Source organism: Ochotona princeps, chromosome 11 (assembly GCF_030435755.1).
Source record: "Ochotona princeps isolate mOchPri1 chromosome 11, mOchPri1.hap1, whole genome shotgun sequence".
Taxonomy (NCBI): Eukaryota; Metazoa; Chordata; class Mammalia; order Lagomorpha; family Ochotonidae; genus Ochotona; species Ochotona princeps.
The window spans coordinates 24,940,582-24,962,861 of record NC_080842.1 but is presented as its reverse complement, the minus strand read 5'-3'; the positions used below and the strand labels follow the sequence as shown (position 1 = coordinate 24,962,861).

The 22,280-nt window shown below is 45.4% G+C and overlaps 1 protein-coding gene across 1 annotated transcript in view; it reads right to left on the bottom strand.

Annotated features, from left to right (window-relative positions):
- Positions 1-2,556: 2,556 nt before the first annotated feature.
- Positions 2,557-22,280, bottom strand: part of ENPP6 (ectonucleotide pyrophosphatase/phosphodiesterase 6) — a 92,656-nt gene continuing 72,932 nt past the window's right edge. Inside the window, exons 6-8 of the mRNA XM_004579260.2 lie at positions 21,489-21,626; positions 7,558-7,681; positions 2,557-3,400 (exon numbers count right to left, since the gene is read on the bottom strand). Coding sequence (XP_004579317.1) covers positions 3,192-3,400; positions 7,558-7,681; positions 21,489-21,626 — 471 coding nt within the window. The 3' untranslated portion in view covers positions 2,557-3,191. The remainder of the gene's footprint in view (positions 3,401-7,557; positions 7,682-21,488; positions 21,627-22,280) is intronic.

Below are 22,280 nucleotides of genomic sequence, written 5' to 3'. Positions count from 1 at the left end.
TGAGCCGTGGTGTCAGGCCGAGAACTCTCTTTCAAATAAGTAAAACATTTTTTTAAGAGAGGAAAATGAAAAGCTTGTTTAATTTGAGGAATTACTAAGAGAATTCTGAAGTTTAAGCAAGACTCTTTAATGTCATTTATTCTTTGTTTTTCTTTGCACACATGTTTATTGGACATATATTAGTCCTTTGAGACACCAGGTGTTAGTTTATGATGTCAAAACAGTATGCAACTTTATTTTCCAAAGCACATCCCTGAGACCAATCCCAAGTGCTTCATAACCAATCTGTCAAGGCAAAATCCTGACCCCTTGTTCTAGCAAGTGCTTGACTTACAGTAGTTGATTTCAATCTAGCACAAATTGCTTAGAAAGATAAAACACACGATCATATTGGAAATCTCTTGATATTTACAGGGATGCAAAAATGCTTGCAGAGAGAAGCCACAAAAATAGCTGTGAGTCTTGAACAATATCCCAGTTTCTCTAACAGCACCATTGGGACTCTGAGAGCTCCCGGGAGTGGGAGGCGCAGAAGGCTGGAAACCTGAGCCATCTGGGGCAGGTGGCCAACATCAGTCTAATGGCTCCCAGAGAAACTGACTGATATGAAGGTGATCCGGCTCCACCAGACTCAAACTAGACCTGCTACTCCTGAGTGCACACCCAAACCTTAGCGCAGTATAATTCACTCAGGCTGTCTGTTTGAGGCCCCGTTGTAGATCCTCAGCACCTATGATAAGCACTGCTTATAATCCCAGGAGGCTTACAAACTGCCGTCTGTTTCTGGATTCAGATCTGATAGGGGCTTCTAGGTTTGCTTCAAATGTAAGGAGAGCTGGGATGCTCTGCTTCAGGACTCTCCTAGGCTAGAAAGAATTCTCTGGGCTTGTTCTTGTTCACATGGAGGTCTTTAGAATGTAGTTGCCCTGGATTTGTTTTATATTAGGCAGCCATTTGTCTCAGCTTTGGTCTAAGAATCAACCCTTTTGAATATTCTTGATTGGCCAACCCCAGTGTCTTCCTCCTGGAATTAATGGTGGAATCATAAAATAGTCCGGGAGACAAGGGAGCTGTCCATATTCCCAGCAGATTTTACTCTTGGGGAATGCAGCACATTTAGAGAAAGTGGATTTTTCCTGGAAAAAACAAGGTGACTTTAAAATAAAAATAAAAAAGAAATATATTTTAGTCAAATAATGAAGGCATTACAATGTATACATGAATTTAGGCAAAAGTTTTATTTTTCCACCCCAGTGTCTGAATTTTTTTCTTATTTGCCAGTATTCACAATTCCTTTTGTCCCCTAGTTCCCTTTATTGTCTTTTTTTTTTTACAGTGGAATAACTACACTTTGACAAATATGTGAAATTTTCTTATGTAACTGGAAGGATTGCAGCACTAGTGAAGGAAAAAAATAGAACAGGACAGGAACTATAGGTGCAAGACACCACTTGTTTACAAATCTTGATTTTGATGATTCACTTTTACATGGAGCACAGGGATGTCTCTCTGAGTTGCTTCCTTGACCGGGAAGGGAAGCAAGCTCAGGGAATTTGTGAGCACGCCATCCTTCATAGGCAAAGAGCACGGAACAATGACGCCTACTTCCACAACTCCTGCCGGTGTTTGGAAAGTACTAATTTGCTTCCAGCCAGATAACAAAGGCTGGTTTGCCTCCTTGCCAATTGATGTCATGATTTGCTGCAGCTTTTAAAACGTATTACATAAGATCTCAGAACTCTTTTGTGAAGACAAATTCAAGGGTTTAAAGCAGTGAATCTTTGACACTCAGACTCACGGTGCAGTTCTGGCTCTCCCAGCCTTCCTGAACTGAAACAAGCCTTAATGTCCACTCTTCAAGGTGATGCCATATAAAGGTGGTAACATCCTCAGGAGACCCAGTGTGTTGTTGCTTCCTGCCTTCAAAGTCCTGATTACAGATCTGCTTCATTTAGTGCAAAGTCATTTTTTTTTCTTTAGTGCAAACTCATTTTGAGTGCAATGCTAGGATATATTCACAGCTACTCCTCAGCCTGAAGTGGGGCACATGCTGACAAGTGTGCAGTGGAGGATGCACTGACTCCACTGACACTACCAGATGTCTTAGTGGAACATCCTAGAGTGTGGGTTGTCGGCACCTTCCACCATTTTCTTGGGAATTCTGCTTCTTTCAGGGATACTCTTTGCGGCCACTACTGCAGGATCAGCCCAGCAGTGAACTGAAATTTGGGCTGGTGCATGTATATTCCCATGAATAAGGCACCCCTCTTCTTGCTGGTAATGGCATGCCAGGTATTGCCAACATCTACATTCTGTAGCAGGAGCCCAGACTGGCAGTGGTTGGAGGAAGCTTTCCCCAGGAAAACAAACAGGCAGGCAAGCCATCAGTCCACCCACAAAGCCCACACTACTCTGTACTACCAAGCCCATAGCCAGTGTTAGCTGTTCTCCTCAAAATAAGGAAGAAATTTTTGGCATAGTCACACTTTGGAAAGGGACGTATACCACTCACCAGCTCTGTGAGTTCTGCCCTGAGTGAGTGAATATATAATATGATTGATCTCTGCTAAGATATGTAAGACATGTTCTGTGTGAGACTTGGTAATGAGTTGTATCAGGGTTTTCTGGGATGGAAGGAACAGCACAGGATTCCGGCCACAGTTGTTAAGGATGGCTCCTGGGTGTGTAGTTTGTGCAAGGCAGGTCAGAAAAAGGCCCAGGATGACCATGTGAGAGACAAAGTTTGGTTGCTACGGAAACAGGTCACTGTTCTGATGGCTCATCCTGAGAAACCACATGAAAAGAAAGGCAAAAACTGCATACAAGGGTTCTTTAAAAGGTTTGTGGGGAAATGGAGGTATAAGAGCAGTTTATTTGGTGGAAACCATTTTAAAATCCATGCACAGTTTTTTTGTTTTGTTTTTTGTAACACATTTTTCATCAACCTTTGGAAGATCCCATACAAATGAAAAAACAAGACTTTTCCTACCTTCAGGGAAAAAAATACTGAGTTTTTCTTTTATAAGAAGTAGGGACTTCTGTGGATGGAATCATCGTAGAATCCTATATGTGCAGTATATGTGGCCTTGATTGTGTTAATGAAGCAATCATTCTCACATAACACGGACATCATTTCGTAAAACAAGTGTTGGAGACTTGCTGACAGCGTGTTGGACCAGCACTGCAAACAGTTACACCAACATTAAGAGGAGAAGCAAGGCCAGCAGCACACAGCCTCTCAGCTGGGCTGCCGTGGCTGCGCTGGCCTGGCCCTTCAGCATGCACATCACCCGGGACCAGGACCCGTTATTGGGCAGCGGGGTGATGCCTGTCACATGGCACATGACATTGTAGACATCCACTGATCTTATTGGAGCAGCTCTGAAGTCGGATTTGAAATCTGAAAGAGAAAAACACATGTATAGGGTATCAATTCACAGGGAGGGGAGGGGACTGAATCACATTGTAGAGGAATTATGCTCAAGAAGCTTTGGACCAGAAAAGCTTCCCCAAAAGTGGGGGTGAAGTCAAGTGATGGAAAAGTTTGTGGAAGCATGTTTGGAAGGTACAGGTTATGAAAGGAGATGGCTTTCAGTGGCTCCATATGCTTTTGTTCTTCCAAGATTTCTCATGAAAACAGGTGGTCTGGAGGCTATCAAGCCAAGTTTTCTTGGAACATAATCTTTACCATTGCTTGGCTAAAATGTGAGTACTTACTCTGTAAAGCAAATAAGCAACATATATTCCACAACTATCAGGATTGAATTCTACTCTCCAAATTACAGACATGGAAGAAAAACTTATGAGAGAATTCAAAAAGTTCACTGAAAATAAAAGTTTAAAACTTGTTTATTTTGGTGTAAAATTTTGGAAGCCAGGGATAACATTTTCATAATATGCACTTCCCATGAACTTTTTGAAGACCCTGCATAAGCATGGTTTTCATATATTTTTATTCCAAATCAAACTTACCTTAATTTTTTAAAAAATGTATTTATTTCAGAGGCAGAGTGACAGATAGAGGAAGAGATAGGTGAAAAGATGCCCCCCCCCACCTGCAAGTTCACTCCCTAAACACCTGCAATGGCCAGAGGATGCTAAAACTTAGAGCTGGGAACCCAGTCCAGGTCTCCATGTGGGCTGCAGTAACTCACATTCTCAAGCCATCACTGCTGCTTCCTGGCATTCACATTAGCAGGAGGCTGGGGTTGGGAGTCAGGACCAGGTAGCCAGCCGCAGCACTCCACCTGGGACTCGGGTGTTCCAGCCAGGCCTTTTCACCTAGCCCAAACTCTTACCCATAAGCTTATTCTTAGATTACATTTTCCATCACCTTTTTAAAGTACTGTAGTATATTCAGAAAACTCTGCCACACAGTATGGTTAGATGCCAGGCAATGTCCTAGTTATTGGCTTTGCTCACTTTAGAGAACTAAAGTTGAATTCAGCAGAAAAAGGCACATGGAGTCCCTCACCAACCTGTAGCCACTTACTAGCCTGGCGTGCAAAATGGTTCAATCAGTAATGGCTGTGATTTTAACAAACATGAAGAACACATGCTCACCAAAGACAAATTATGGCTTGGAAAGTGTTTGCCTTATGAGTTATTTGATGGGTTCACCTTTCTTTTAGAGTAGGAAATAAAATGATCAGTATCGATTTAGGATTAAAAAAAAATCACCAAAATGTATAATATGCCTGCAGAGTATGTATAATTTGCCCCAAGTTCCCAGCTCTTCTCTATATGAAGGCAAGTGATGCAATTTGATGAAAGGGTTTCCCTTCCCACGGGCATGAGAAATCCATGGAGAGGTGGTCACAGTGGGACAGAAGCAACTCCTCTCTCTATTTAGATTTCCCCAATGGCCCGGGTGCGACATTCTTCCTGCCTACCAGGTGTGACCACAGTTTCATCACCTGTGTAGGTGTGAGGGCATGTGAGGTGGTGTATGGTAGAAAAACTCAGATGCTTTTCCCTAGCCTTCAAAAACCCACTTCCTTAACCCTTCCTAGGAAAAACTAACCTCAGGTTCTTCAGACACAAGTGTTAACAAAGGTTGACTTATAAAAGCCAAAATACATGCATGAAAGCAGGAAAAAGAATTTGATTTTTTTTTTTGTCTCCCATCCTATCAAGTTCATGCTTTGCTGTGCGGCAGGGATGGGAGCAGAGATGTTTCTAGGCTGCAATGGAAGCTTCTAGAAAGTTCCTGAACGGCAAAATAGTGCCTGACCTAGGCTGAGAAACACCGGCAGCTCAAGGTGGCTTTCCAAATCTGAATGAAAAGGCCAACTTACTCCCTTGGGCTTAAGATATTTTTTTAAAAGATTTATTTAAAATGTCTCCTAAAGAGAGAAGACTCAGATGCTGTTGTGCCTGGCCACCCTGAGCTGCTTTCTGAGTGGGCTTGTTGGCTCCCAGACAGCTGAATCACACTCCTACTGTCTTATCTTGAATGTGGAGTTCTCCAGGGCAAGATTAGGTTGTTCAAATTAGAAGCTGGGATTACTTAGAGAGAGGCTATCTCTAGAATTACTTTGCTCTCTCGGTGCTGGACTGGACGACCTAGCTTCCATGGTTGCATCTGGGCAGTCACAGAGCTGCCCAGTCTCCTGTTCAGCAAGCAGCATATGCAATTAATCAGGAGGATGCACCTTTATCTCCTAGTGCAGCTAGATAGCTATTAAAGGCCTTGCTCTTAAATTTTCTTCCAAGTAAACAGTCAGTGCATAAAGCTGTTTAATCTTTCATGAGAATTGGAGCCAGAAACGTGATGGTTTGAGGAAGGCCCTCAAGGCAGTATCTGCCTGGAAACATTTTGCAATTAGACCAGCCCACTTTCATCAGGGATTGCCTTTCTGTCTGTGAAAGACGGAAGGCTTTTCGTTTTCAAGAGGTATAGGGTGGCATAGGATGCAGGCCGGGGTTTGGGGATAAATTCTCCCCTACTGAATGTAAGCCAATGGAGCTTTGGGTACTTTGTTGGTATGGTTGATGTGGAGCTAGGGCCTCCTGCTCATCTGAGCTCCCTTAACAGACAATGGCTTTGCATTCAAACTTTTGTTCTCCTCTTCTGAAAAGGAGGAGGCCATGGTTTTGAGTGAAAGCCCTGCTGAGTCATGCTCTCCCATAGAAAGGCCGTAGCCTTCTAAGATCGCCAACCTGATCTAGCAGTTGACATCAACCTAGTCCTCAAGATCCAATTCCTAAATCATCTGACTTACGAACTCTGCATATTTCAGTTGGGTCCCGACTGAAAGGGAGCACCTGACAGCTCATATTGGCTAATAGCTGTATGCTTAAGCATCCTGTGAACTTTTGCTTAGGCCACTGTCAAGAACTCAGTACTCTACAAATAGGTGCTGTTTGTGGGTTCTGATAGTCACTCTGGGACTTGGGATCCTGGACCACATGGAGGAAAGGATTGGGTCAATGTGTTCCCTAAGCTTTGGCTCCCAGTGGCACCAGGCAAGTGCAGACACCAACACTTCAGAGCGACCCTATGGTACGTGGAGCAAAACAAAGCCGACCCAAGTAGACGAGCTGATACACACCTTTGTTCTTGCTAGCTCATAGAACAGAGAGGAACTTGTAAACCTGGCATTTCACCTCTATTTTGGAAGGAAAGTGTGGGCTTTCATGGGCTGGAACATTTTGACCAAACACAGGAAAGGGCATTTGCCATATAGACATCGGGGTAAGTTTATTATATTTGATTAAGGGAGGGGAGTGGAACAGCAGTAGGAAGAGTAGCTCATGAACAAGTTGACTGGTGCTTAATGGTTGTTGAATGCATTTTCTTCCCCTGGGCCATCTTTTTTCAAAGAAGGTGATGTTGCAGTAGGTGATAGTATGGTCTTTCGAGTGTTTGTTAAACTTTTTGCAGGGTGTGAATTTATAGTGCTCCTTCAGTTAGATCAAATGACAAAACTGGCCCTTTCCATCTCCCTTCTGTGCTAGCAGAAGGGATTAATCTGATCAAGAAAGGCAGAGCCAATTTACTTCCCATAGAGACACACCAAGTCTTCTGGCTCATGCTCAAAGTTAGGCTCGAAGTCCCTTCCAAGGCTGCCTTTGAGTACGTCACAGCTTCTGGTTGGGCCCTAAACCCAACGAACCCCCATAGGGTGGCCTAGACTGCAAGACACTCTAGGAGAGTCAGCCCTTCGAAGCCATCACATCCACTCGAAGACTCCCAGCTGTCAGCAGCCAGGACCCAAACAGCTTTCCTGGACATCAGCTAGCTGTGAAATAACATTTTGATGAATTAAGTAAAAAATGAATCACACACATGTGGAATACATTTTCTTCATTGCACTCAGGATTTAAAATTTACAAGGAAAAGTATTTGGCCACATTTGCCAAACCCAAGAAGCATTTGAAAGGCAGCCAGCCAAAGAGGTTTCGTGGAGACCGGCTGGGTTTGCTCAGTCAGCTCTGCTCATAAAGAGGCTCCATAAAGAAGTCGCTGCAGCCTTTCCTGGTACCATTAGCCCCTGTTCAAGAGACTTCCTCGGGAGGAGCTGATGGAGCACCTTGGACCCACGCCTTGCCTACCTGGGCCAAAGGCCAGGAAGATGCCTCTCATGTCCATGAGCTCGTTGTCGTACCCGTGCCAGCCACGCTGCCAGCCTTCCCTCTTGCCCGTGCTGTTCATCCAAAACGGAAGCATCTCTCGTTTCTGAAATCAAGCAAGAAGATAATGTCACCCTGAGTCTCAACAACTGTGGCAATTGGCCATCTGGTCCACATGGCCACCTGGGGTGGACAACTTTCTCCCAGAGTTTCTGACTGGAGTCATCCAATCTGCACTGTGCCACTTCTACTCTAAATGATTATGACTCCTGGTGACAGCCCGTTGAATTGCTGAGGAGCTCTAGTTACATTATTTCTTTGGAGGACTCATTTCTTTATTTGGAGAGGAGAAGGAGAGTGAGAAAGATCTCATATCCATTGGTTGATCACCACAAAGGTTTCAAAGGCTGCAGGAGCGAGATGCCTGGAGCTCCATCCAGGTCTACCATGTAGGTGGCAAGGGCCATCCTCCACTGCTTTCTTAGACACATTAGCAGGGAGCTAGATCGAAAACAGAGCAATCAGGATGTGAACCAGTGCTCCTATGTGGGATACCAGCTTAACAGGCTGCAGCTTAACTCGCCACACATCACTAGCCACAGGAGTGATTTTCTGATACTGAACTGAAGTATAACATGTTAGAAACACAAGGAAAATTAAAGTGTACCTTTGTTTAATATATACACATATATATATCACATGTATATCATATGCATATTACATGTGTTTATATATATATATTTAATTATGTCTTTGTCACAGTTCTTGGTACAGAGCTCCTAAAAACCCTTGAGCTTTCCTGAGTGACAGGCATAATCTTTTGTTATTCATAACAAGCCCCTTTCAACTAGACCTGAGTGTATGCTGAGATGGTAACTCTGATTAGAGGCTAGAAGACTTCCGCACTGCACTGGAGCTGGTCGCCAGGGTAACCAACTATGTGGCTCCAAGGGCTGGAACTTTCAACTTCAGTCCCCAATGCCTACAAAGAACAGGAACTAGAGATGGAGTTCAAACCTGTGATGGTGATTTAGCCACTTGCGCCTATGCAATGAATGCTATATCAAAACTCTACAATGGGGCCCGGCGGCGTGGCCTAGCGGCTAAAGTCCTCACCTTGAAAGCCCCGGGATCCCATATGGGCGCCGGTTCTAATCCCGGCAGCTCCACTTCCCATCCAGCTCCCTGCTTGTGGCCTGGGAAAGCAGTCGAGGACGGCCCAATGCCTTGGGACCCTGCACCCACGTGGGAGACCTGGAGGAGGTTCCAGGTTCCCGGCTTTGGATCGGCGCAGCACCGGCCCGTTGCAGCTCACTTGGGGAGTGAATCATCGGATGGAAGATCTTCCTCTCTGTCTCTCCTCCTCTCTGTATATCTGACTTTGTAATAAAATCAATAAATCTTTAAAAAAAAAAAAAACTCTACAATGGCAGGATACAGGCAGTCTCCATGGAGCAGAAGTTGGACACTCCTTTTTTTCCCTATTTTGCCACACATATCCTTTCCATTGGGCTGTTTCTCAGTGGTATTCTGGGTAATAAAATAGACACAGTGAATTCTGTGATTTGTCCTTGTAAGTCATAAAACTGGCGGAGATGGGGGGTGGTATGAGAGTCCTCACATTTGTAGTCCAGTCAGACATGAGAGCTGGTAGCCTGGGCACCTGCGTCACACCTGCTGTCCATTTGGGGGCAGTCTTGGGGTACTGAGCTTCCTAAACTGTGCGCCTTTAACTCTGGGTGTTTGAGTCTAAAGCATGGGGAATGGGAGAACACGCAGCTAATGTTGGGGAAAACTGCCACCTTCTTTCACTAATAACTGAAACCCAGTGGGGGCCCAGTCCATTCCCAACCTTTCTGTCTCAAAAGCAATTTGGTCACTTGGTCCCAGGACCTGAAGATGGCACCCATGTTTCCTTCATTCTGATCTTGCTTCTATTTCCCTCAACTATTTAGCATGACTTCCAGAACCATCATCTTCTGTTGCTTTGCCTCCTTTCAAAACAAAATGTTCCTATGCTACAAGACACTTGCATTTTACAAGGCCAGGGACTTCCAGAAGGTTCTGTGACTCCTGGGGACTCTGCAGCCAGTAAAGCAGACAGCCCTGGTCAAGCAACACAGACCAGCATTCGTTTCTGATACTCCAATTCCCTCTTCAAACACTGCAGATGAAACTGAATGACTGTGATGAATGTGTAGATTCAAAAGAGCTAAACTACCAACAATTTACAGGTTGTATGACAAGTAGTATTGCCATGGGATGCCTGAACCAATACAGTTAATCAGAAATGATCCCAACAGTCGCTTTAATTGTGACAACATTACAGTGTGGATGGCATTTGTAGTCACAGGAAGGGCACCGAGCAGTGAAGTGACTTTTAGAGTCACACAGCTGGAAAGAAGGAAGCCTGGGTTTTTATGGAACCCAGGAAGGGCACCTGTGGATTCTTGGGCACTCACACAACCCCACAATCACAGGGGTGTTCCTGCTGGAACTAGATAGTGAGATTTCTCCTGCCCCGTGTCTCTGTCCACCAAGTGGAGTCAAGTTTATTGTGTAAGGAATCTTGCAGAAGTCCACAAAAATGCATGCTATGAAAGCGACATGCATGATTTTAAAAACTTTTTGCACCAAAATAAAGTTGCCTTCTAATTCCATCTTTGCATAAACCTTTGAAAGTATCCTCAAATAAAGATGAGATGTTAGAATTGGAGAAGCATGAGGTTAAACCCCAATTCTGGCTCTGGGATCCTGGCAATTGACCCTCTCTGTCTTCAGGTTTCATTGCTGGCTCCGGGGAGGATAGCACGATACTCACAGGGACCCTGGAGGATGGCATGACCAGGTGCTCTGTACCTGACACACAATAGGTGCTCAGTGAAAACGGCTGTGGTCTGGTCACCAGATGCCACTGCCGTGGGGCGAGGCACACTGGTGTGAGGCTGAACTCCGCTTTGCTTATTTAGCTGTCATATCACATTGCACACCCATCCGGTCTCACCCCATAAATTGCTCCCAAGCATTGCTGCTTTCCAAATCGCACTATTTCATTGACTCCCCATTTCCTGCATTTCCAGCACCCTGGCCTTCCTTTCCAGCTGCAGCTTGTCCTTTCCATGGGAAACTTCTTGCATGTCTTCTTCTTACCCTGTTTTTTGTTCTCTAGCTCTGCATGGCGAGTGCAACATGCCCCAGTTTAGCTTCGTCAGCTCTTTTTCACGTGCTGCTTCTGCCTCTCACTGCCTACAGGGTGGGGAGTCCTAAAGCACGACGTGGAACATTTTTGCTGTTAATGACTTAACTCATGAGGAGCTACCTGGACGGCGTGCACCCTGTGACAAACAGATGAGTCAGAGAGAGTGAAGATGGATTGCCTGATTTTAAAAGGTAGAGTCTAAAAAATTAGTCATTTATTCCATAAATAGGCACACACAATGAAAATCTTAGCCTGGAAGGCAATACAGAATCTGTCTGATCATCGGAAAATCCACTAGTTATTGTTAAAATGACAAGTTTCCCCAGCCAAATAACTGTTCTTACTGATTAACACACACACACACACACACACACACACACACACACACACACACTCAAAACTGGCTGGAGGGCCCGGCGGTGTGGTCTAGCAGCTAAAGTCCTCGCTTTGAAAGCCCCGGGATCCCGTATGGGCGCCGGTTCTAATCCCGGCAGCTCCACTTCCCATCCAGCTCCCTGCTTGTGGCCTGGGAAAGCAGTCGAGGACGGTCCAAAGCTTTGGGACCCTGCACCTGTGTGGGAGACCCGGAAGAGGTTCCAGGTTCCCAGCATCGGATTGGCGCGCACTGGCCCGTTGCGGCTCACTTGGGGAGTGAATCATCGGACAGAAGATCTTCCTCTCTGTCTCTCCTCCTCTGTGTATATCTGGCTATAATAAAATGAATAAATCTTAAAAAAAAAACTGGCTGGCAATGTGAGATAGTCATTTTGTTCAATTGACTGAGTGGGTTATGTTACATGCACAGTGTTAATTTCAAAATGGTGCAGTGATTGTCTTTCTCTCCTTCTCCCAGTGACTTCTGGCGTCTTCATGAGCTGCTCCATGCTACTCTTCCAAGGGCACACACAGGAGGCCATACTGTGTCATCCACCACTCAAGCTACCTGTAGGTGAGCTGACCCTGTCCCAGACTGGTGGACTGCTACATAGTGCCACCTAGTGACATCCTGAGGGAGGTGCTTGGGTCTTCTACACATGACCAAACGTGAGAAGCCAGCTTAGAGGGTGGCTTTGTGTGTGTATGGGGGGTGGGTGACCATTATAAGGCCTCTATAGGACATCCCTGAGGAAGCCAGGCCCATGACCCGGGAGCTGTGGCATTGCTCAGAGCAGTCCTAAGCTTACAGAGTGGACCTGAGGTATGTGGGAGAGCACTGCCCCAGACTGGTTGGTTCAATCCTACCGGCCTTCCCCCAGCTCATGGCCAGTACCAGGCTCTCTGCTGGGCTCTGTGGTGGGGGCTGAGGTTGCAGCTTCTGGGTGTTGACTCTGGCCTAGAGGCATGTGGAGTTTGAGGAGTGGTTGGGACGAGGAGTGGGTGCTCTGAACCCACGTTGAGGAGGCTGCAGGAGAGCAGAAAGAGCCTGTTGGGGTGGGGTTGGGGGATGAGCCTGTGGGGACAGGACTGTGTGAGTGCCCCTGTGCGTGAACATACATGTGCATGTGTGTGTGTGTTCATGTATGTGTGGTAGGAAAGGAAAGGTAATCCACAGAGGAGGTTTCCCCTGAGAAGGAGGTGAGGTGGGATGTGAAGTCCAGGTCAGGGGCAGGCCTGACACTTACAGGATCCTGGGAGGTCAGGATCTCTTGATATCACCCAAGATGAGAAAGGAAGCCCTTGATAAGGCTGCGTCAGCAGGAGACCCTTGGGGCTTTTTACTCTCAGTGACCGGCTGGGGTGTGGCCCATCTGGTGGGCTGTGCACCAGTCCGGGTGGGGGGGCTGGGAGGCTTGATGGGTGCATTATTGAATTTCAAAGCCAAGATAACCTCAGGTAAGCTGGGACAACTTGGACACTCTAAAACCATCATGAACCGAACTTACCGCTTCACCCAGTGTGATCTGCTCAGTGCTTCCCATTGCCTTCCAGAATGAATTACCCAATCTGCCGGTTCATTCAACAGGCCCAGAAATCGGCAGCACCATGCCAGGAGCCACTTGAGAGTTGGTTGTTTGATGTGTAGACACAGGTACTTGTGTTTGGGGGCCTGCATGCTAGTCCAGCTCACCGTGATAGCACTTAGCAGAAGTTTGCTTTCCTTTGAAAAGCCAGAGAGCGTCTAGACTAAGTCCTGGTCCCTACCTCTCTGGGAAGCCCAGCTGAGCCCTTGTTGGGATCCAGCTCTTTGAATTCACTATTTCAGGACTCCTTGCTGAGACACAGGGAGTGCGATGTAGAGGGTCAGTTGGGAATGAGGGTAGAGGCTGAAGGATCAATCGGACAACTGGAAAAAGCAGGAAGCAGCCTGAATAGTCTGTGATATTTATTTCCTGTCTTTGCGCATGCACAGGCATCTGATTTGGCCAACTCTCCAGATGCCCCCTTGTTTTGTGTGGCGCATTCTGTGAGTTCATTAGCATGTGTATTTCTCACTCCCTCCTTATGGTTTCTGCTAAGCCTCCAGGGAGGAAGAGGACCAGAAGCCGCTGGGATGACATCTAATCTCCAGCTTTTGTCATGAGTCCTCAAACAACTTTTGAAAGGGAAGCTGAGGCTGCTGGAAACCATCCCTGCTGGATTTGTCCCTGGTCCACTGGAGCTGCTTCCTGTTGTTCTCCCGGGTGCTTTTCCTCTGCTTTTCCTCCCAGAAAGGCTGCAGAAGTGGCACCCCACTTTGAATTGGGAGCCCTCACCACCCGCCTTGCTGGCTTCCAAGCTTGACTGTGCACAGGTTGCCCTGAGCTTCTCCTGGGTCTCACTCTTGGATATTTGTGTTTTGTAGGTCAGGTGAGGTGCCTGCTGCCCTAGTATGGCAGCAGGCATGGAAGTCATTTATCATGTCCTACTGTAGATGGGTGATCATGGGTCCTTTTATGAGGATGCTGCTTATTTATACTGACAACCATCCTGAAGTGAGACACTGTGTCTTCCATCCCCTAGTAAGGCCCTGAGCATGTAGCATGGATTGCCTTTCCAGAGATCCCCTGGTCCTGTAATGGCAGAATCAGACACAGCTCTGACCCAGAGCTGCTTTGCAATGGGCTTTTTCCAGCTGGCATTTCATTCTCTTTGCTGCATACCCAGAGCCAGCTGGTTGGTACACATTTCAGCTAGTACTCCACTTTCAAACATGAAAAGCATAATTCCTGCAAGCTTCCCTGTTTTCTCCTTGAGTCCTCTCAATGGGTCCATAGGGCACTGGGGAACACCGTTGAAATCTGGTTAGATGAAAATAAATCCAATGTTGAAAACCCATCTAAGGTGTGTCAGGGGATTACAAAATAAATCGACTGCATTTCCATAGGATGTGGTTGTCATATCAGAAGCCTCTCTCTTCCCATGTAGTAAACTCCTGTCAGTAGCCCAGGCTGAGAGATACCCAACCATGATCAGGGCAGGGAAGGCTTTAGTGAAAACGTCCGTGTCATGACGATAGGTTGGCTGGTTTGGTGATCAAACTACCAAGGTTAAGGCTGGGCTCTAATTTCTAGTGTCAACCATAGTTTCTATAATTCTGTAGCCTTGCTGGTTCAACTGGCCTCCAAAGAGCTTCGCTGTCTGTGCGAGTCCTCAGGGTCTCCCAGAGATGATGACTATGGACCTTCGTTCTGGCTCTGCCACCCAGCACAACAAAGAGCTACCATTTTCTCTCACCATTTTCCTCATTTAATGGTTTGGCTTTGGGCCCCTGGCCTGATCCTGGGAGCCTCTTGCCACCCACAGTGTGAGCCTTGACGTGAAGAGTACCAGGCAGCAGCAGCAGCAGGATCAAGAGGACCAGCAGTCCTTGGAGCAGAGCAGAGTCTTGCAGGGCAGCAGGCAGGGGACAAGCTTGCTTTTTCTTCTCCCCAGGATCATGTAGTTTGAAATGGGCCAAGTGGGGGAGGAGGGTATGTGCGTGCTCCCAGACAGTTCACACAGACGACCCTAATCACCACCAGAAAGCAGGCAGCTTCCAGCACTCGGCATCTGACTTCCTGAAGCTCAATTAGCTGGGCCTGGTCGATACCACTGGAGCTGCCACGAAAACTCAGAAGCCGTGTTTGCCAGATTGTCTTGATTTCCCCAAATATTTTGGGTCCATGCCTAACTGCCATTCAACCACAGGCTTGAGAATTGAGCTTGGCATTTCATATCCTTTGCCAGTTTTCAAAATAAATCTTTCCTCTGGAGAAAAATATTGGCCTCCCTTAGAAGCTTGGGCCTGAATTTACTGCCTTTCTCTCAACTCAGACAGGAGTCCAGGAAATCCACAATGAAGGACCATGTTTCACCATCTTTTACTGGCTGCATCCTGCCTTCGGAGTGTGATACATGAATCTGATGGACACTATCTGCAGAAGGCATGGGAATTAGCCCTTCGAAGCGTGGTGAGGGCCAGAGGGATCTGATGTGTCCAAGCTAGGAGAATTGCTGTTACTCCTTCCCACACCTTTTTCCTGTTGAAGTCTGTTCTAGGGTTTCTAATAATTAGCCAGAAGCCACCATCTATTTCCCATCTAATTTTCCCATCTATTTCATCAGCAGCTGGTTGACAAACCTACGAAGTGAACAACTGTCAGTAACTAACCTAGAATCAACTGCCAAGATATTTCCTAATGAATTCATTCTACTAGCTTGGAGTGAGAGTCTGCTGTGTACAATGATGGGAAACAAAGAGCAGGATCCGGATGCCTACTTTCAGAAACTTCTAACTCAGGAAAATCCAAAACCCAACAAGTACATCACCAGGGAGAGTGATTCGGAATCCCACAGAAATTCCAAGGCAGGGAGAATCAGGGATTTGGTGAGTGTTCCATGGGAAAGCAGGATTTGAGTTGAGTTGTGAAGGATATACAGGAGCTGCAAAGATGGGGGCATCCCTGGGTCTCTATTGACTATTTATTGGGCTGACTGAAGCTATCTTGCAAATGCCCAGTTACCTGTTGTTGGCTGTTTAGTTCCCAACACTGAAGTCTGAAGAAGTATTTTGATAAGCACAAATATGTTGGCTCAAATATCTGCAAATCAGTCTTGGCAAGGTGAAAAGAAATAGCTGGATGAGGCCCGGTGGGTTGCTGGGCATTTGTTAGTGATTTTTGCAGGGTGGCATGAGCAGGAAAAGCAATAAAGCCTGGTGCTGGAACTCATGTTTCTGCTGAGTGAAGGGGCTGAGGCACTTCTTTTGATTCTAGGGAGAGCCAAACCCAGTTGTTCATTGGAAGACATGGAATCAAAAATGCATTGAATGTTTTGATGGAGTTTGATGGCCTGTATGATTAATGTTATGTTTGGATTCAAATCCTGTTTATTTTTTAAGTCTTAAATCTGTAACTTTAGGCAATTCTATTCTGGGTCTCTATTGACTATGAAAATTGGACAATAGACAGAGATAGTAGCCAACAAGTATTTAATTCAAGATAGCTGTTATTGTTATGACACCAGTGCCCAGAATGTTAAAAACATGTTTTACTTCTGATTTACTATCTTCAACATGAAAAACAATACATATATTGTATTGGAAATAGCCAGTGGTTTGTTCTAAAATTTCTAATGGTCCAGGTATGATAAATGAAGGTTGTGTTTTACAAAACCTTGCATTACCGATTAAAGGGGTCTAACATGGATAGTCTATTTAGTGAGTCAATGTAAGAAGCGTAAAAATATTTGTGGAACTAGTTGTGCATCTGTTTTTCTCATGAATTGTGACTTATGTTACTCTGAGGATTATGGATCTGTTTTGTCCCTGTTGAAGTTGAACCCCTATAATGTAAAAGCAGAACCCAACCTCTTGTCTGTCTCCCTTAGTCCAAGGTGTCTTTTTCCCTGTCCTCTGTCAAAATGAATTCACTAATCTAATGGAGTGATCCAACTGGCCTTACCAAGTTCTAATCACCATACTCAAGGAGTCATTTGCTTCTGCAACAGATGACAACTTTGACAGTCAGTGTTGTCCTGGGGTGGTTTGTATGGGGAATTCTGGGCAGAATAGAAATTCCACCTTCACATAACCCTGGACCAACTGGAGCCCGCCTGGGCATTGTGAATTCCCTAAAGAGCATCACTGACTAACCAAAAGAATGTTTCAAGCACTACTGATCAACCAGGAACTTGGACATGAGTTGATCATACACCTCTCAGCCCTAGTTTCAATCTGTAACAACTTTCACCCTAAATTCTTAGGGAAGCCTGGGAATTAAGCAGTAGCCACCAGGCTCCTTATTATGTGCTTTGCAATAAGTGGCTTGCCATGTGTTGGGTGAGCAGACCCAGTTTGGGGTTTCTATGGCAATGCCTCCAACTAGTTTGGGGTGTTGTCAGCACCACCTTCAAACTTAATCTAAAACTCCCAGGCTTTCACACCCCTGCTTAGATGAGCAACCTTATCTCATGCTACTTGGCTTTCCATTCTCCACGCGTGGCCATCCACTCTAATATTTCAGTTCCTCTCATTCCTGAACCTTTCAAGCCTCAGAACCTTCAAGCATCCCTCATCTCTCATCTGGACAGCCACCCTGCTTTTCCTGTTGGATCCACCCAAGGCATCCCTCAGGTTTCAGCCTCAAGGTCACCTTCTTAGAGAGGCCTTCCTCCCTTCTCATTGAGGCTGAGTTCCCTCTTCCCCCATACACTCTCTCCTGAGCACTCCTGTTCCCATTACATTATGTATTATTCTAAATACACAACTATGTATGTGTGTGGTGTGCATGACTATTGCATATCTGACTCCTTCCTTAGTCCATAAACTCCAGGAGGACAGGGACTTCTGTGGCTCCTTACTGTGAAACTGGAATGTTGCACAGGGTATTGAACAAATATTTGTTGAGTTTGATAGAAGAATTTTTTTTTCAGGCATATGACCATCATACTTAAAAGAGTGCACATGAGCTTGGTGGAAGCTGTCCTCGGTATTTCCCCAAGTTGCATTTCAATGTGTTGTTCCTGACTCTTTCAGATACCAAGGACATTAAGCATCTCTGCACCTGTCAGTTGCCTTAGACTCTATATCAGCCTGTTCTGCCCCAGCCCGCTTCCAAGTGCTCTTCTTGCCCATGGTGGTGGTGGGTGCTAGGGGACAAGTGGCAGAGTGGCCACCTGAGGACCCCAGGAATACAAGTGAGCAGCAGCAGTGAAATCCACTTGCGCAGGACTGCAGTTCCCGGGGGAAGAGTGACCCTGGCAGAAAGGCACAAGTAATGGCCTTTCCTAGAAGCAGAAAAGAAGCGCAGCATCCTTTATCCAGCCCATGTGGTCTTGACAATCAAAACATGGCTGTTGAGGCAACCTGGTGTTCAATCTCTTTAAACATAGCTGGTTCCCCTGAGACCATGAACATGCTCAGATGGGTGTCCTCGCAGAAGAGGAGAGCTGATAAAGAACTCACAATTGGAAAGGTAGCCTCTGTGTTCAGCAGAGCACAAGCAAGCCAGGAAGGCTGCCTGCTTCTCAATGGCAGCACCACAGGTACACTGGATAATGGTGCAATCCTAGGTGTCAGATGAAATCATTCTCTGTTTTGAGCTGTTTCCATGACAGGTAACCAAAAGAAAAATACAGCTCCATTAAGCCTGCCTGTGAGTTCAACTGCCTTAGAGTCTGCAAACTGTAAATTGGTGGCATAGAACTGATGTTTAAAACAAGAGTGGTATTTTGATCAAAGAGGCCAAATCTTACATGTTAATGGCACGGCAGCTGCAGGGATAAGGAAGAGAGGTATGATATTTTACTTTGTGGATGGTATTCTATTTTGTTGGCTTATGCCCAGCATCAACTTGCCTTGACTCAGCTGTTTGCAGAAAGCAAAGAGTAGATTCATCTGCCACTGAAACTCAGGCCCAGTGAGGTGGCTCAGGGCTGAGGTGGTCGCTGCAGATGGGAAGTGTGACCCAGCACAAGAACATTGGCATTTGCGCCATGGACCAGTGTGCAGATTATGTATGAAAGCACATCATTCTTTCACTACCATATGGGGAGAAATTGTGCAGAATGTGAGAGAGTAATTGTTCAGACACCAAGCAGGAGCAAGGATATGAAATAATGTTTTCAATGTTCTGTACTTAAGAAAGTGTCATAAACAATACAATGATATATTCTTTAAAAAATGTGCCATTGAGAAAAGAATGGACGTTATGATTTGGGGGATTTTTAAAATAAATAAACCTTTCATGTTAAAGTAGAATCAAAATGATCATTATACATAGGAGATCTTAAAAATAAGACTCCATAGAGTACTAAGACAAATGAAAATTGAACTCCTATATGACCCAGCAATTCCACTCCTGGGAATAGATCCAAAAGAAGTGAAACCTATACACAAGAAAGCAACCTGCATCCCTATATTTACAGCAGCACAATCCATAACAGCAAAGATGTGGAAACAATCTAGATGCCCATTGAAACAGGATTGCAAAAAGAAACCATGATACATCTACTCAATGGAATGGCATTCTGCCATTGAAAAGAATGAAGTTCTGCCAAGTGCAAACCAGTATGCTCAGTGAAATAAGCCAATTCGAAAAGGACAAATATCATATGTTCTCTCTGACATAAGGTAACCTTCATGCAAAAATACAAGACAAAAAGATATATAGGTAAACAAGTATACACTTATATTCTTATAAAGGAATGGTGCATTGCAGACTAGAATACTGGGAAACAAAAGAGAACTGTAGTACACATCATCTTTACTCCCAAATAAAAGAAGAACCCTCAATGAAACTGTTAAATATACCTTGACAATGGGATAGTAGATTCTCTATCGTTGCCTATACCTACAATGTCATGACACATGTAAATAGCAGAATGTTGGACTCATGACTGCAGCTGAAGGACTGTATTATTGTAAAATACAGGAGGAAAAGGGTGGGGGAGAGGGAGAAGGAAGAAAAGGAAGGATGTGTGGAAGTCCTATACCTACGAAACTGCATAATGGAAAATAATGATAATAATAAACGTAGTTTTAAAAAAGCTTTATAAATGGAAGGATAGGTGCAATTAGTCCAAGACACTCAGTTACAGAAAAAAAGGGACAGGAAGACATGTATGTTTCTCTCAAAACTTCAGGACAACGATCTTCCAGAAAAGTATCTGTGTTCCTATGGTCTAGATACCCTAAATTATGGTAACACACCTGCCAGCACTTTCCTGTCTTGACTGATGGCTGGGAAGTTTACCATGACATGTGCATTTCACTCTAGGTTGCACTTGATGTTTTCAGAGCAAACGATACTCACAATATAGAGACTCTGAGATTAGAAACAAGAAACCAGGAGCTGGTACTTTGGTGTAATGAGTTGAGTCTCCACCTGAGGTGCCAATATCGTATTTGGGTGCCAGTTTGAGACCCAGTTACTTCACTTCTGATCTCAGGAAAGTAGTGGAGGATGATCCAAGTCCTTGGGATCCTGCATCCGTGTGGGAGACCCAGAGGAAGCCTCCTGTTTCCTGGCTTTAGCCCAGCTCAGTTCCAGGCACTGTGGCCATTTGGGGAATGAACCAAGAGATGATGATCTTTCTGTCTTTCCTTCTCTGTCTGTAACTCTGCCTTTTAAGTAACAATAAATGAGCCTTTCTTTAAAAAAAAAAAGAAGAATCCAGTAGATACTTAATTCAAGATAGCTGCTGTTGTTATTACTGACAACAACGTAAGCAAAGTTTTCTTGATGAATTTGTTATCTAACAAACATAACTCGATGTGTGTATCAACTGAAACTTTCAGAGAAGCACCGGGAAGGGCACCCATGCAGATGACCCGCTTCTGCACATGTGTTCAGTGCAAGGCCCGCAGCTGTGGTTCTAGGAGGACCTCATTCTCCATGTGCTGCCCACAAAATGATAAAGCTAGAAGTGTTTTGGTCCTCACATTGGGCAGCACCGGAGGGCAAAGGAAGCCTCTGGAAGATGTTCTGAACCAGAAGGCAGAGGAAGCCCTGGTCACTCTGCAACAGGCAGCTGACCTTCCCTCTGTTCTCAATTCCTTGGTGACTAGAGATCTCTCTTTGAGGTTCTCAAATAAATCCAAGTTCATGTCCCAGAGTCCCTGTCTTTCCTGGACCCTGACTCCCAGTTACTTACTGATCTGACTTTGTGCTGATCATCACCTGCCCGCCTCTGCAGGGTCGCTGTCGGCTCTCAGATGTTAATGTGGACGGTCTTCTCCTGCCCCCATCCCGTCCTGTGCCTCTCTCGATCCCACAGTGTGATTTAGATGCAACCTTTCGTCAGACTCATCTTATAAAAAGCCCACAGACACCCTGAAAGATGGGGTCTTCCTGCTCTAGGCCAAGGTCAAGCTGGTAAATCTAGAGTCCGCCCACCCAAGGCAGTCAGGGTTCACACCAAATGGCAGATGAGCTTCTCAGTAAAGTCAGGTCGGCAAACTAGGGGGCCTGGATCTCGGGGGTTTGGTTCCTGGAGCCTTTCTCCAAAAGGTGAAAATGAGGCTGTGCCTCTCCTTGCTTGTGCTTGGCCGGAAGCAAAGGCTTGGCCTCCCACTCATTGTAAGCCTAGGAAATTGAGTTAAAGCCCACTTGTGGGAATACCACAAGGCTGGAGCCACAAAGTCAAAACGGATTCCTGCTGACATTTCTGATTTCTGAAACAGGAACACAGATGACAAACCTGATACAAAAGACAGAAGCAGTACAAAGACTTGTGTTGTGGAAGCTAGATACTTACCATTTACCTGTGGAGAGAATTTGCACAGTGAACCAACTGCCTTGTATTGTGTAATTACCTCAGTTATGAACCACCCTTCATCGGCCACCAAAGTCAGAGGAGAGACAAATTTGCCTTTCTTGTAATAGAACCGGCTCGGGATGGCTTCCTTTTCGTAGACAGTCATGTGTTCCACTCGGCTCAACTTGTTGTATACCTGCAAGCAAAAGCAAGGTGACCCACTGTGACACTGTCTTTCTAAACTAGACAAGGCTACTTCAAAAAGTTTGCAGCAAATGGGATGAAAAGATAAGTTTATTTGGAAGTGCAAAAAAAAAAAATCAAAAGTCATTCCTAGTTTTTTTTTTTTTTAAAGATTTTATTATTATTGGAAAGCCGGATATACAGAGAGGAGGAGAGACAGAGAGGAAGATCTTCCATCCGATGATTCACTCCCCAAGTGAGCCGCAACGGGCCGGTGCGTGCCGATCCGAAGCCGGGAACCAGGAAACTCTTCCGGGTCTCCCACGCGGGTGCAGGATCCCAAAGCCTTGGGCCGTCCTCGACTGCTTTCCCAGGCCACAAGCAGGGAGCTGGATGGGAAGTGGAGCTGCCGGGATTAGAACCGGCGCCCATATGGGATCCCGGGGCTTTCAAGGTGAGGACTTTAGCCTCTAGGCCACGCCACCGGGCCCCATTCCTAGTTTTTTCCCAGCACATAATTTTCAGGAACTTTCTGAACCCCTTATGTGCCTGGATTGCAAAATATTTTTATACCAAAATATACATCTTTTAATTCTAGCTATCTGTAACTTTAAACAATATCTCTGTATATGAGTATTGCACCTGGGGAGGAAGAGACCTTTCAAGT